This window comes from Homalodisca vitripennis, chromosome 5 (genome assembly GCF_021130785.1).
Source record: "Homalodisca vitripennis isolate AUS2020 chromosome 5, UT_GWSS_2.1, whole genome shotgun sequence".
NCBI classification, from domain to species: domain Eukaryota; kingdom Metazoa; phylum Arthropoda; class Insecta; order Hemiptera; family Cicadellidae; genus Homalodisca; species Homalodisca vitripennis.
This window is the reverse complement of record NC_060211.1, coordinates 161,891,897-161,906,642: the sequence shown is the minus strand read 5'-3', so window position 1 is coordinate 161,906,642 and position 14,746 is coordinate 161,891,897. Positions and strand designations below refer to the sequence as shown.

General features: G+C 35.5%; 1 protein-coding gene across 4 annotated transcripts in view; it reads left to right on the top strand.

The window, feature by feature from the left end:
* Positions 1 to 12,134, top strand: part of LOC124363065 (histone acetyltransferase KAT6A) — an 84,955-nt gene extending 72,821 nt beyond the window's left edge. For all 4 annotated transcript variants that reach the window (XM_046818149.1, XM_046818146.1, XM_046818147.1 and 1 more), the window contains 4 exons: positions 2,845 to 2,992; positions 4,447 to 4,630; positions 6,674 to 7,087; positions 7,640 to 12,134. In XM_046818149.1, coding sequence (XP_046674105.1) covers positions 2,845 to 2,992; positions 4,447 to 4,630; positions 6,674 to 7,087; positions 7,640 to 10,174 — 3,281 coding nt within the window. In that variant the 3' untranslated portion in view covers positions 10,175 to 12,134. The remainder of the gene's footprint in view (positions 1 to 2,844; positions 2,993 to 4,446; positions 4,631 to 6,673; positions 7,088 to 7,639) is intronic.
* The last annotated feature ends 2,612 nt before the right edge of the window (positions 12,135 to 14,746 follow it).

Below are 14,746 nucleotides of genomic sequence, written 5' to 3'. Positions count from 1 at the left end.
TTCATGCTTTTGGAACAAAAGGAGTCAGTTGCTTTAACACTCATTGATTTAAGTAAGGCGTTCGATGCGTGAATACATGGCATCCTCCTCGACAAACTTAAAGATCTATGGTATATCAGAAAATTCCATTAATATATTGCAGTCATATCTATCGAATAGAGTACAATATGTTCTGTTCAAGCTCAGCAGTCTACCACTCTTTCTGTGGCCACAGGTGTACCACAGGGTTCAGTTTTAGGACCATTCTTATTCAACATTTTTATAAATGATCTGCCCTCTAATTGTGTTGTCTAACATTGTTATTTATGCTGATGACACCACTCTTTTTTTCATCTAATAAGCAGTTGAATTACTCTGAAAGAAAACATGGATGCATCTCACAGCTTGGCTTTAAATTGGTTCACTTCTAATAGACTGATATGTAATCAGGAGAAAACGCAAAATCTGCTTCTCAGCTTATCTGAAAATTAATGAAGATCAATCTGTAAAATTGTTGGGTTGTGATTCATTCTTGACAGCAAGCTTAATTGGAAATCACACATTGACCATGTATGTAGAAAAATATCTAGAGTCCTTGTATCTAATGTGAAACTGAGGGATTTTGTTAGCTGTGAATATTTGAGAGTGGCATATTTTGCCTTTTTTCAATCACACAGTTTCCTATGGCATTGTTTTGTGGGGTCACTCCAATGCTGTGAATGATATTTCTTCTCATTCAAAAAAAAGTATTAGAACCATCAGTAGAAGCAGTCTCTCTAGAACATTGCAAACCACTTTTTAAATCAATCTCAAATTCATGACAGTTATTAACCTTTACATTTTTCATATACTAGTCTATACAAAATTACAAATTACAGATTTCAATACCAAGACAAGATTTTCATCAACACAATACCAGGGGTAAAAAACAAATTAGATCTCCTCAGCACAGGCTAGTCAAAACCGGCAACTCTTTTAAATTCAATTGCAATAACTTTTTATAATAAGCTGCCTGCATCTGCTACAATGACTCCTTTCAATATTTTTAAACTAAAGATAAGTAACTGGCTCATATGCAATCCATTCTACTCTTTAAAAGAATTTTTAGATTCTGACATAAATATCATTTTTTGATTAGTTTTGATTTGTAGATTTCTGATTTTTCTATACTGTATTAGCTATAACGTAATTAAACAAACCATGTGCACACTCTCATAGATTATATTAAACCTGTCACTTGGTCATAAAATTAGTATAATTATAGTACAATATTGTAATAACTAATTTTGTTGTTGTAAATATCAGTGCTGTATATTTTGACGATGCCTAATTTCATATTGTTGTGACCAATGGCTAATAAACTTCTTGATTCTTGATTCTTGACCTGCAAATAGGCATATTTGAAGATTCAATGGATTCGAGATCCAGCTTTAACACAATACTAGATTGTACTTCATTTGTTAGAGTTTAGAAATTACATAGTAATAATGTAGTTTTCACAAAATATCAAATAAAACATCAAGATAATAAAAATAAATATAGAAAATGTAGAGACAAATACTTGCTAACATATTTACATATCAGTTTACATTTACTAAATAATAACCCTAATATATTTACACTAAAAACTCAAGTTTTTCGCTTGGACACAACTCAAATCACTACATTACTTTTGTAAAGAAATACGATCAAATACTGTATAAGTTACTAATTTAGTTTGTATTAACTCAAATGCTTGATTATCGGCTCATAAACAACAAGAAAGGCCATTACACAACACAGTACTCGTCCGCTACGTCGCATGACTGGAAGACAAAATCATCTCATAGGTACTTTGGTATTATCGCAGTCCACTATTTTTGGACGAGTTGTCCTTATCGGAGACTAAAATAAACTTCATTATACATTCCTCTTCCATAATGAATCGAAAAATACTCTATGAGTCTTACTTCCTACCGCCAAATCGTCCCCAAATAGGTCTAGACGCACGAATGATTTTCAAATAATAAAACGTTGTTCTTTTAGTTTTTGTTTTCATTGATTGTCTTAATAACTTGTAAATTCCAAAATAGGTTAAAGTAAGTCTGTTTTTTTAATACTGTAATTTATTTTGTCTCTGATAAGGAAAACTCGTCCAAAAATAGTGGCCTCTTGGTAAGTACCCAAACAACATAAGTTTCGCAGATAAAATAGTAGAGAAACAACATAAAACTCGTACTTGTCGATCGTTTGGAACCTATTCAATACAGCTGTCTGGTTATTTGGCCAAAATAATCTTTTACTATATAAAATATGATCGAAACTTAGAATGTCAAAATTAGCGACGCTGCGGCCAAGGTACCACGTATTGGAATTGACCCATCCCTAATATAAACATGATTATCTAAAATTTAAATCCATCCCAATATCAAATGTGCGTTACAATCATTGTGTGATTAGTGGAATACAGCAATTTACCAAACGGCTTTAAAGTAAACTTCTGTTGAGGTGTTAAAAAATCTTATTATCCATGCTTAATACGATATATTACTTACTGTGGAATGTAAGTAAAAGCAATTCCTTTATCTATAATTCACTGAAAAATTGTTAAAAAAATATATTATTATTATAAATGCATAACTAAAATACAATATTCAAATAGTGGTAATATCCACAATATGTGTCATAATTCAAGATTGAACTTTTGTCAGGATCCACAGGTAGAATGTTTGAGACAGCACTGTATTTTGTGTTGGTATATTATTTGTGAGAGGATTGTACATAACTTGAATTACATGTCGTATTAATTATAAACCCCAAGTAAGTGAAGGTTTGTGAAATGTCAAAATTGATGAACTGTCACAGTAACACAATTGTTGTTGACAGCCATTACAACGCCAGAGGGTGAGACCAATTCTCCCGCCTCCACCCCCACCACCAAGCTGGCCAACCGAGCCTCCATTGCCGCCAAGTTGCGGTGGCAAAAGATCCACGCTCGCAGACTTCTGGAGAAACAACAGGCTGCTCTCAACAAGTTAGTGACTATTACCTTTAAGTTAGCTGTAGAAATCTTTGTACTTTTATTTCTTCCTAAACTGTGTAGTCAAACATTTTTTACTTACTGAGATAGGCATTGATCATGGAAAATCAAGGACCAAAGTTACTCAAGGGCATTTCGAAACAAACACACATTCTTATTAGTGTCAGTGATAGGGGGCCTCACCATCACTGCATCACAGTTTACAAATATCTACTTGAGGAGAGCTGGTTGTTTTAAAAACAAAGTTGAAAGAGTTTTTTTTTAAATTAATGTTTTTATTCTTTTGATTTTGCTAAAGCATTGTTTGTGTAAGTGATATAATCTGGTACATTATCTAACATTTAATCAGTTCAAAGTGGTTTAAACCATTGCAGATCGATTTTCTTGATCACGCTTGTCCCAGTGAGCGTAAATTAATTTATGCGTAGGCAGCAGAACAATAATGCTGTGCTGCATTGAACCGTCTTTTGTTTACATTATTATTACTATTTATAGTATTATTATTAACAGGACATAATAATACTTGCAACTGATATTGTAAAATGCGAAACTGGTTGCTATTGTAAAAACTGCTGACGAAAATAATGGATCGGATTTCCATATACAACTGTGATGTATATAATATTAACAAACGTGTAAGTGAAAACTAAAGAAAGACAGTTGTTAAATAGATTTAGTACATGCTCTCATGCAGACAATGGAATAGCTATTAGGAAGTAAAATTAAAAGTAGATTGGTTTTTGTAAATTGAGCTTGTCACCATGCTTCTACGCCCCGCAACTTCATGATGAGATATTTAATCAGGATCCGCAATGGGTTAATTTAATTTATTAAAGTTTAGTTTTTTAACAATAAAAAGTTAAAAATTATTTGACATATTTTGCTTTAATTGTGCATGGAACAAATAAAGTGATTGATTGGTTAGAATATTAACAGCTTGTGTCCTATTTTGTATATTTTCTCCTTAAACGTGATTTTTCTTTTTAACAGACTATAGTATTAAGGTACCTGTAGTTATTGATTACTTAACTCTTTACATGTGCTAATGGCTATCTCAGCTCTTTCATTCTCAAAATTAGTTCAATTTCAAATCAATCCTCCCTTTTTTTGTATTTTTTTATATGAATTTATAAACGAACATTAAAATGAATATGTATTGTTTTTATAAATAATTCATTTTGACATTGTAAAATGTTCCATTTTTTAAAAATAGTTTTATACAAAACAATGTACATTAACATTTCTATTCTTTGTAATTCTATAAATAGACTCAAAACAATAAAAAAGGCCTGCACAAGGAATGAAATAACTCCCACAAGGAGGGTTAATTTAATCATTCATGTGACAAAAAACATTTTTCTTTGTTAGTTTACTAAAATATAAATGAGCTTTGATTAAGTTGTAACCCATGGCTAGGATTAACAAATAAGATTATGTATTCTGTACAGGCCGGCGGAGAGTCTGGAGGGTATGCCACAGTTGTCGCCAGAAGTACACAATGGAGTCCCACAATCACCTCCACCACTGTCACCTCCTGCTCTGCCGCAGGAGGGCAAAGGATTACCCAAAAAGCGAGGGAGAGGTCGGCCCCGCAAGCTGCCATCACCCACACCGCACCTGCAGCGTGAGGAGGTAAGTACATACAGTGTCTGGTAAGAATGTTTATCAGCCTGAGTGTGAACTACGTTTAGTGATACATTTTTACAGAAAGGAACGTTTCAGCAGCAAAATTTAACAAATAAGTGAAGTGTATGGGATCCAAAGTAAAAAGTAACGTAAACTAGATAAGTGGGTGAGAGTTTTTGGAAAGAACCAGAAAATGTACATGATGAATTGTTGAGATCAGGACCAAATAGATAATCTCAATATGAAGGTTATGGCAATCGTATTTTGGGATAGATAGTGGCAAGTGTTTCACTACAGGTGACGGAAACATGGGCAGAAATCTTGTAGAAAGTTGTAACAAATGTTTATCTCCCCCCCCCCCACACATTAGACAGAAGCTGAGGAAACCTTTCATTGCAATTGTGCTTGATTCTGGAGTGATAAGATTTTCAGAATTAGTAAGGTTGGTGATAAGGGCTGCTCCTGTCAAGATCCCATGAGGAGTCAGTTTGGTCACTTTGGTAAAAGAGGAGGATAGCTCTGTTCCAGCTTCTTCTGTCAAATCAGGTTGGGGAGAACATTCTCTCATGTCCAGGCTAGCCTCAGCCTTTAGTGCTAAGGGAGCTCTACCCACTCCAACAGTCATCCCCCACATTAGGTCAGACCAATCGATCCACACTTTTACTCCAATATCTCAACATTTGCGGTTAGTGATGTGCCACTCCTGGTCACCAACGCGGTTGCCCAGATGGAAATGACAGATCGGTTTTTGTTGTATTCAGTGTAGGTATAATCCAGCCAGAAGTGAACCCTCTTGGGAGGGATGATGAATGTTTTGACAAATTTGGAAAAATATTTAGTACAAAATTATTTGTATTATAATACTGCAGATTAAAAAGAAATCAGGTGTTCATTTGATTGTAGGATCTTACCATCGAAAGAACGTAAGGGCTTGTTCCCAAACATTTTAAATTAAACTAAAACAATAAATAATAAGTTAAAAATCACAGTATAAATGTGTGTATTTTTATTATAAATACTTTGCCATTGTATGATTTATTTGTGTAATTACAAAGAAGATTAAAAATTATGTTATCAATGTGTAAAACATGTCAAGTATGGAAATTATGTACTGGCTCAATTTTAAGATTTAGACTCATGATGTCTTTTTACACAATTACTAATGACTACTATTGTCTTGCTTGTGTCATTGATGAACTATTGTGTTCACCAATAAAAAAATAAGATAGATTTATATATATATATATATATATATATATATATATATATATATATATATATATATATATATATGTGTGTGTATAGAAATATTAAAATCATGGACTAATTGGACCAATTCTGAACTCAACACAGCTACAAGTTTTAAATGGTGGTCAATTTTAAATGTGATTAGAAAAAAAATGCATTAGTAGGCTAAATTAGAGTGAATGAGGTGTTATATTATGCTAGTTTTAGAATAAATATTTCAAAAGTTTTTTAAAATACTTTCTGAAGAATAGGAACAAAGGTGTGTAGCTTTTAAAATAGGTAAAATCTGAAAGTTACGGGCCATTGTTTATTTTATTATAATTGTGAAACTGTTTACATCTGTAGTGCTGCCACTTCTTCCTCCCAAATGAGATTGTGCCCTGGATAAAAGATTAATATAGCCACCAGCATTCGGGATGGAGTAATAGAATTTCACCACTGTTTGAAAGATCTTAAACACCGTTTATTGTATTTGTGTTATTTTAGAAAATTATTAATTGACCAGAAGAGTTAGGGAAGAATAAAGGATCAATAGGAAACATTGATTGAGGTGGTTATGTGTGTGCAGAGTATAAGGAAACTTAGCTGCACAAGAAGATATGTTGAGTAAGTAATAGAAGAAGGTAGACTGATGACCAGGAAGGAAGGAAAAGGCATGAATTGTCATGCTTCAATCAGTTTAGGAATATATCATGACATGTCCAGTTCTTACGTAAATGTTAATTAAAATAATATTAATTTGTAAAATGCCAAAAAAAAGAATTTTCTTGTTCAATTGTTAAATTTGTACTTTGATTTCAGAAGGAAGAGGACGTTGGTAGTGATAGGAAAGAAAATGAGGAGAGCTCTCCTGCAGAGGAAGAAGCGAAAAAATCTAGTCCAGAGAATGCGGCATCTGTCAACAATGAAACTGATAGTGAGATGGTACCTGTGGCGGTTGTGCCTGCAACAGAGGAGGATGGCAAGCTTTCGGAGTCCAAAGATGAAGGGTCATCTGACCAGCAAGAAAAAGACAAGACAAACATCTCTGAGGAGCAAGAGAGGGAGATTTCTGTGTCCAGTCCACCCCCACCCCAATCCCAGCCTGTACCATCCCCTCAACCTTCCCCCACTCACACCCCTGAGCCTTCAAAAGCCAAGTCTCCGTCTCCTCCGCCTCCCAAATCTCCATCACCACTACCCCCTCGTCAGGATACACCAGAACCCAAGTCTCAGGTTAGTCTCTATTTAAGAACTTTAGCTTAAACTATCTTTTATTTCCTGATAAGATAAAATATGATTAGTCTATTATGATAGCCCCTCATATCACCATGGCAGTAAATTTAATTGAAGGTTTTCATTATGGAAAGGAGAGAGCCAATGTGTTTTAAAATTAGTTTTATAACTTACTGTAAAACAATCTAATGAACATGTATGTCTTACGTTACACGTTCAACCAAGATTTCCGTGTCACCAGAAAAATAAGAAATTGATTGTTAGCTATGCTAGTTTTGGTAATAGAGGTTTAAATGTTTATAAATACCAAATAGTAGATTTAGTCATGGGTCAAATTATTTTTAGGTTGATACATTTAAACCAATCCTCAGACACGTAAATAATAGTTTTATCAATATCCCTTATAAGGAGACTGAAAATGGTGATTCTTAAAACATTTGGAAACTATATTTTCAAAATGGATACAACATTTTTTTAGTGTTTAAAAAAAGTGTTAAAAAGTATTATGTATTAAAATATAAATTATTATAGTTGAACTCATTTTTTGTTCAGGTGGAAGATAAAGAAGCAGTCCAACCTCCTGCAAGTGCTGAGATGTCTGAAAACAAGGAGAGAACAAGCAGTCCTTTGGTTGCTGTGGAGGAGCAAAGTCGAGAGATCAATGTAGAGGACGAGGAGGTAACAGTGGTTGATAAAGATGATGAAATGAGGAGACCAGAATCAGGTATCAGACCACCAGACATGCCAAGGAGACAAGAATCAGGTATCAGACCACCAGACATGCCAAGGAGACAAGAAGCAAACAACCAGGCACCTGACTTGTTGAGGAGAGCAGAACCACAAAATCGGGAGCCAGATTTATTAAGAAGACCAGATCAAATTCCAGACATGCTAAAGAAACCAGAACCAAGCAGTCGACCAATGGACATGCCAAGTAAGCCAGAACCAAGTAATCGAGCACCAGACATGCCAGTTCTGACGGAAGAGTTAGAAGACACTAAGCAGAAAACTAAGGAGGATAAGAGTGCACAGTCAGAACCTACGGTAGACCTTACTCAGGGTGAGGAGTCTATGCATGAGTTTGAACGGAAATTAGTTGACCAAGCTGTCATTACGGATAGATACCACAAGCACTATGAGAACCATCAGAAATCTACCTGTGAATCTGATTTAAAGCTAGAGAAAAATGATAAGAAAAGGATGTATGAATCTGAGTACCAAAAGAAGAGTATTGATTTGGAATATCAGAAAAAGAATTATGAACTGGACTATCAGAAGAAGATGAATGAGGAGTACCAGAAGAGAATTGATCTTGAGAAAAGGAGCTACGAAGAATACCAGAGGAAAATGGCTGATCAAGAATACCAGAAGAGGATTTATAATGCTGAGTATCAAAAGAAAAGTCATGATTATGACCATCACAAGAAGAGTTACGAATTGGATCATCAGAAAAAACACGAACAGCCTGTTGTTATGGAAGTGGACATCAAAGGGGAAAGTACATCAAGAGAAAGTTCGATTAAAAATAAATACTTACCAAAGATTGAAGAAAAAGAACACAAAAAGAGCAAGACAGATAAAGAGTATGAAACATCACCTGGATCGTTGAACAAAATTCCTGACAAATCGCCACCACCAATTGTAGTTATTGATGATTCTGAACGTAACTCCAATTCCGAAGACAAAAAAATCGACGTTGACAATTCAAGTGGTAACACCACTCCACGATTAGATCACAGTGTAGAAGCACAACAACCTGCTACGCCTGTCAATCCTGGATCTGTGAAACAGACACCTCCTCAACCGGAGATCCCCAGCATGGGTGTTTACACTCCAGACTCAACAACTAATTCAGTTCATTCCCTCCATGGCTATGGTCAGTGTGACCTTGATGTCAGTCAGCTGGGGTTGGAGTCCCCTACAAGTATTTCGTCTAATGATATGCCTCCATCCGTGGGAGCACCTGAGCCTCCAAGACCCCCATCATCACAAGCGTACACTGACTGTGCTCAACAGCAGAGCACGATCTTCCATCACCATCACGTCACATCCTCCCCGCAGCACTGCCCACCGTCGCTGCCGCAGTACCAGACTGCCTCCACCAAGCAGTCCAGTAGCCGTAGTAAATCCTCTCAGAGCGTCAGCCAACACCATTCCAGGAACCGGTCCACACCCCCTGCCCCCTCCCCAGCTTTACACCGCTCCACACCACCCCAGCAGTCTTCTCGCCACCATCAACAGTACCCCCACCATCACACTCATCAGCCCAACTACAGCCTTGTACCCCAGATGCAGACCGGATCCTACGCAGTGGGTGTTCCCATGACGACAGTGATCCAACACCGCATGACACCTGGATCCCAGCCATCACCGAATCAAAGAGTCGGTGCATCTCCGTCTTGTTCAGTATCAGCACCGACCAACTTCTATATACAGAATATTCAACCCGGGATGCATGCACACTCACACACACCAACCCCCAGTCCCACTACATGTTCGGGAGTGCCTCAAACCACTCAAGGGACTCCATCCTGCAGTCTGGCAAAACTCCAACAATTAACTAATGGATTGGATATGATTCCTCCGGGACACTGTACTAACATGACACCTCCCCCACCCATGAATCTCACCCCGCCACCTAGTTCCCATCCCACCATGACTCCCCCACCATCCGCCCATCAAATGCTACAACAATCCAACCTGGCTAGTTATCACAAGTTCTATCCTAGCAACATGCCTCCTTCCAGCAGTCGATCGTCGAGTCGCTCGTCTAGCGTACAGATGCCTCCTACCAGTAGCTCCTCACGGACCGGTGTCACCCCCAACGTGACTCTCAATCCTAACTTGATGGCGGGGTACCAGTTCAACGGCTACAGGATGGCGGGACAGCAGAGTCCTGCGACTGTTACAGGATACATCACCAACACAGCGGGCTTCATCAACCAGGGACAGATCCCCGTACAGATGGGTGTTATGAACATGGCTCAGAGTCAGTACGCCCAGGACCCTGCCGCGATACAGCAGAACCCCATGTACACGTACGGATACATCAACAGCAACCTCATCAACAGTACACTGAGACGTTAGTCACCTCGGGACCAATCATCAGACTAATTATAGTACAAAATTAAAATGTTTTTAACGACAAAATAATTTTCAAAAATGTAATCTCCAAAGTTTCATAACGTAATGAAAAGTGATAACACTTTTTTATAAAAATAAGTGTTTTGATGTTTCCATAAATCGGTGTCAAGGCCTTATTGATGGGTGGTGTTGATCCCAAGTCGAGGTGCATTTTGTCTCTGTTACAGGGTTCAAATGTTATTATTATTAGTGAATGTTCTTGTTGATAATTATAATGTTTAAATATACTAGTTTGTATGTATTATTTTATTTATTTGTAAACTTTGTTTGATGTATACTGAAAGTTATTTACCTTAATTTATTTAATATTGACTTTCTTTCTGTATGTTGTATTTATGTACAAATTATTTTATTAGGTTCTTTTTGTCAGGAAAGAGCGGTATTTTACTTATGTTTAATAATAACAGATGGAAAAAAAAACAATTATTTTGTTAAGTTTTACGTTTTACTCAAAGCATGTTTTCTGTTGATAGCAATAGTATGTTATTTTTATATTGTTACATGAAATGTTGATTCACAGTAATTATTAAGCACTCTGTTTTTAATATTATGCACAAGATCACGTAATAACCTACACATCTGAGATAGTACATGTTTATTTTAGTACATGTTAATGATAATTGTATTAAACAGACTTGTGTTGCAATAGCTATAATATCTGCATAGAAATAGTAATTTGTACATAAATATTTTGTTGGCAACATCTGAAGCAAAGCAGTTTGTACGGTTAAAAATGTGTTTTGTACCTACTTTCCATTTTAATACAAAAAATAATCGCAAAAGAATCTTTAACAAATTTTTAAATCTAGTTAAAATAATAATATGAATGCTTTTTTCTTAGTAGCTAAACTGGTTGAGAACCAAATAAAAACACAGTTACATAACCAAAAAGTAGCCTACTTAAACGTTAGCAAAATTGTTGCATGGAATCTCATTATCTTTAAGAACATCCCGTTCAAAAATAGTCAATTATCTTTGAAAGAAAACAAATCACTGATATTTTCACTGAGTTTACTTTCCCTTGACTCAAAATAGTTATTTACTGTTTGTTGTTTCTCACAAATGTTGCGTCGTTAGTAAAATTAAATAATTCCAACTTGAAACTAACAGTCTTGTACATTGACTGTAACTTCTCTCGGAGTTACGGAAACGGTCAATTGTCACGGCAGAGAGATGGCGCTGTGTCACATAATGTAAAATAGTGTTTACTAACTATTTGATTGTTAGGTTTTGGTGTTGCGAGATGTTTAATATAGTGTTGAGTACATTGTACATACTTTATATTCCAGCACTGTGTGTATCATAGTAGTTAGGAGAGTCATTTATTTTTGTCACTCGTCTCGTAAGTACAGTACAATTCAGTGTAACATAGGCTAACTTTTCTCCCCTTCTCGTTAGTTATTTTTATAACATACAGCCCATATATTTCTGTTTAACTCCTGTTTATATGGCAGCTTGTCAGTTCTTTTGAGTAAATTTTAATTTTTTAGCATTACAAAATTAATTTTAACAGTTTTTTTTTAATTTTACCACGTGAAGATTTTCAGAAGTGAACTGTAGCAGTTGTAGGTGGGATCCATGTGATAATTATTGTTTTGAATCAATAAAAATCATTGATTTAGATTGTATTGCATAGGCATTACGAAAATACCATAATATGGTTATAGTCAAAAGTGATTTGTATATATGTTTTGTGATGTAAAAAAATCAAATGGTCTGTTGTTTTTTTAATATAAATCTATGTTACTCAATGTAATTATGATTCTGGTCTTTGTTATTGTAAGATCAGTCTTGTAGAGAAGTATTACTTATTTTTAATATAATTTCATGAGTTTTGTATGTAATTTATCTTATAACTCTTGCTGTACATAGAGAAGCTAAATTATACAATGTTATTACACAATGGATTGGTTTTTTTGTTAGATTAATTTCCTTTTACATTCTATTCACCTCTGAACCAACTCTCATGTACAGCCGAAAAAGTCTGTGGTATGGTTGCTCTACAAATAACCACAACATTTTTTTAAATGGTGAGCACTAACAGATTTTTTTCTTTCTCCCTTGGGGCGGCCTACTGCCATGCACTTAAGCCTCAAGGGCTTTTTGCGCACCCCGGAATCACACCATGAGGCCCACCAGTCTACAATTTCAGCAGTTCCACAAACCGCCGAAAACATCCTATCTGGTCCTCCTGGGAAAATTCACCACCCCTGTCCAAACTACCAAAGATGGCATACTGCTCCCTTGCTATTGCGGGGCAATCAAAGAGCAGGTGCTCAGCAGTTTTCTCCTGCTCATCACACACTCTACAGAGCGGATCCTCCTGAAGGATGCCGACTCTGAAGATGCTTCCTCAGGTGACCATGCCCCATAATGAGACCAATAACCTGAGAAGACATTGATCTATTTAATGAGAGAAGGTTCGAAGCCACCCTGGAGAAAGGTGACTGTAATACCATTCTACTCATTCTCTGGGTGATTCTACTAACAGATTACTGGGCGATTATTACAATGATAGGCAAATAATTCATGTCAGCAAAAATTATTCATTGGAAAATTTCAAGAAAGGATTCTTAAGAAATTTGAAGGTGTTAAATACTTTTTTCAGACTTTGAAAAATATTAGATTAAGCTTGTAGTAACTCTTACCAATCAAGTGGAAGGAACAAATTTTTATTTCTATCAGTCTTTCTGCACGATATCTCGAGAACAAACTGACCTATAGATTTGAAATTTTGTGTGACACTTAATTTCTATATAAGCAACATACAAGTTAAATGATGGTGCATGTCACTCCATGGGATTTGGCTGAGCTTTAGTGAACATGTTTACCTTGTTGTTTGATGGTGGCAACGAGAAAGTCACAGAATAAATAAATATGTAACAAACGATATGATCATAATATGACATTTTAACAAGTGATACAGTAACAGATATAATCCAAGTTTAGAGATGTGCCAAGATGTTTCAGTCCCGGAATCTTTGTAATAAGTTGGTTTCAGGTATAGAGAAGCTGACAGTTCTGTTGCAACAGAACATCATATTTATTTTGTTACGCCTCGTCTAGTTGCATATATCAGATTTGCTCCAAATCAGTAGTTGGAATTTTACCACTTTTTACAAATACGTGAAATTAAATTTTTCGAAATACAAAATTTGTTCGGTTTGGGTTCAGTATTTTAAACTACATCAAATAGGGTATCTTAAAAATATTTGATACAGTTTAAGATTTAAATTAACATTATTGATAATTGATAATAATAAATACAGTTAATATATTAAAACATTGTTACATATTTTAAGACTACCGAGTATAAAATAAAATCTCCATAAGTTGGGATTGGAGGAAGGTGAAGAAAGATAGTAGTAATAATAAATAAAGCTTCTCTGGAGTCATTTCGTCGTTCCAATTACTGTCCCAGTATTCCCTCACGTTGTGACATTTCCAGTGGAACCTTGCTTTTTTCGTTACAGTTCCGTTACCACTCCAGGTGCAAGGTAATTTTACTTTCAACTACTCATGACCCACCATTACTAATTCTGTAAGATGTATGGAGAAAGATTTCATCTGTAGACTTTTAATTTTGCATGGAACTTCATTTCTACATAGACAAGAATGAGTTCTATGATGGTACTTGTCCATCCATAGGATTTAGCTAAGCGTAATTTCATTGAAGCCTATTTCGGTAAACTAGCACAATTTCTTTTTTGTCTACCAGGGATGTGTAATTTTATTTTATGTCTGTCTGTCTGCAGGTCATCTCAAGAATAAAATGAGCTATAGACTTTATATTTTGAATGTAATAGCGTAGCCTGTTGCATAACAAATGGTGTGGTCATGAACAGTGAGAGAATGTCAAAAAAGGAAAATGTTGGGTCAGCATGACAGATAAATATTGTAGACGAGACGAAGCTGTCTTTTATAGAACACCCCTCATAAATTGGAGCCCCACTTCGCAATGAAGTTTTCAGTATAATAACTTCACTAAAATCAACTTCTTTACCCGGGATAAATTATGTGAGTGCCAGGCTGTGTTTTGCACTGATGAAGTATATGAGCCTCTCATGCATGTGATAAATGTCTTTGTATCAGGGGATATTTCCCAGCAAACTAAAAACAAACTAAGTTTATACCCCTGATAAATGGAAACAAAATGAAATTACACATTTTCAGGTCCATTTTCAGAATTAATAAAAAAAATAGTCTTGAACAGAATCCTAGACCACCTCATTCACAACATTTGACCAGATCAACATGGATTTATTTATTCGAGGCAGTCAACTACAAGTGTCCTTTCTAACTTAGTAGAACATATAATTGACACTTGGATAAAGGAAGCACAGTTAAAAATATTTTCCTTGATTTAAGCAAAATTTTTGGCTGTCTCAGTCATAATGTGATGCTGTAGCACCATGGTACCCTTATCTTCATTAATTATTTTATTAGATTTCTGTAAACTATTTTCCCATGAGAAATAGGACATTGGAAGTTTCCTACAGGAAGCCGATAATGCGT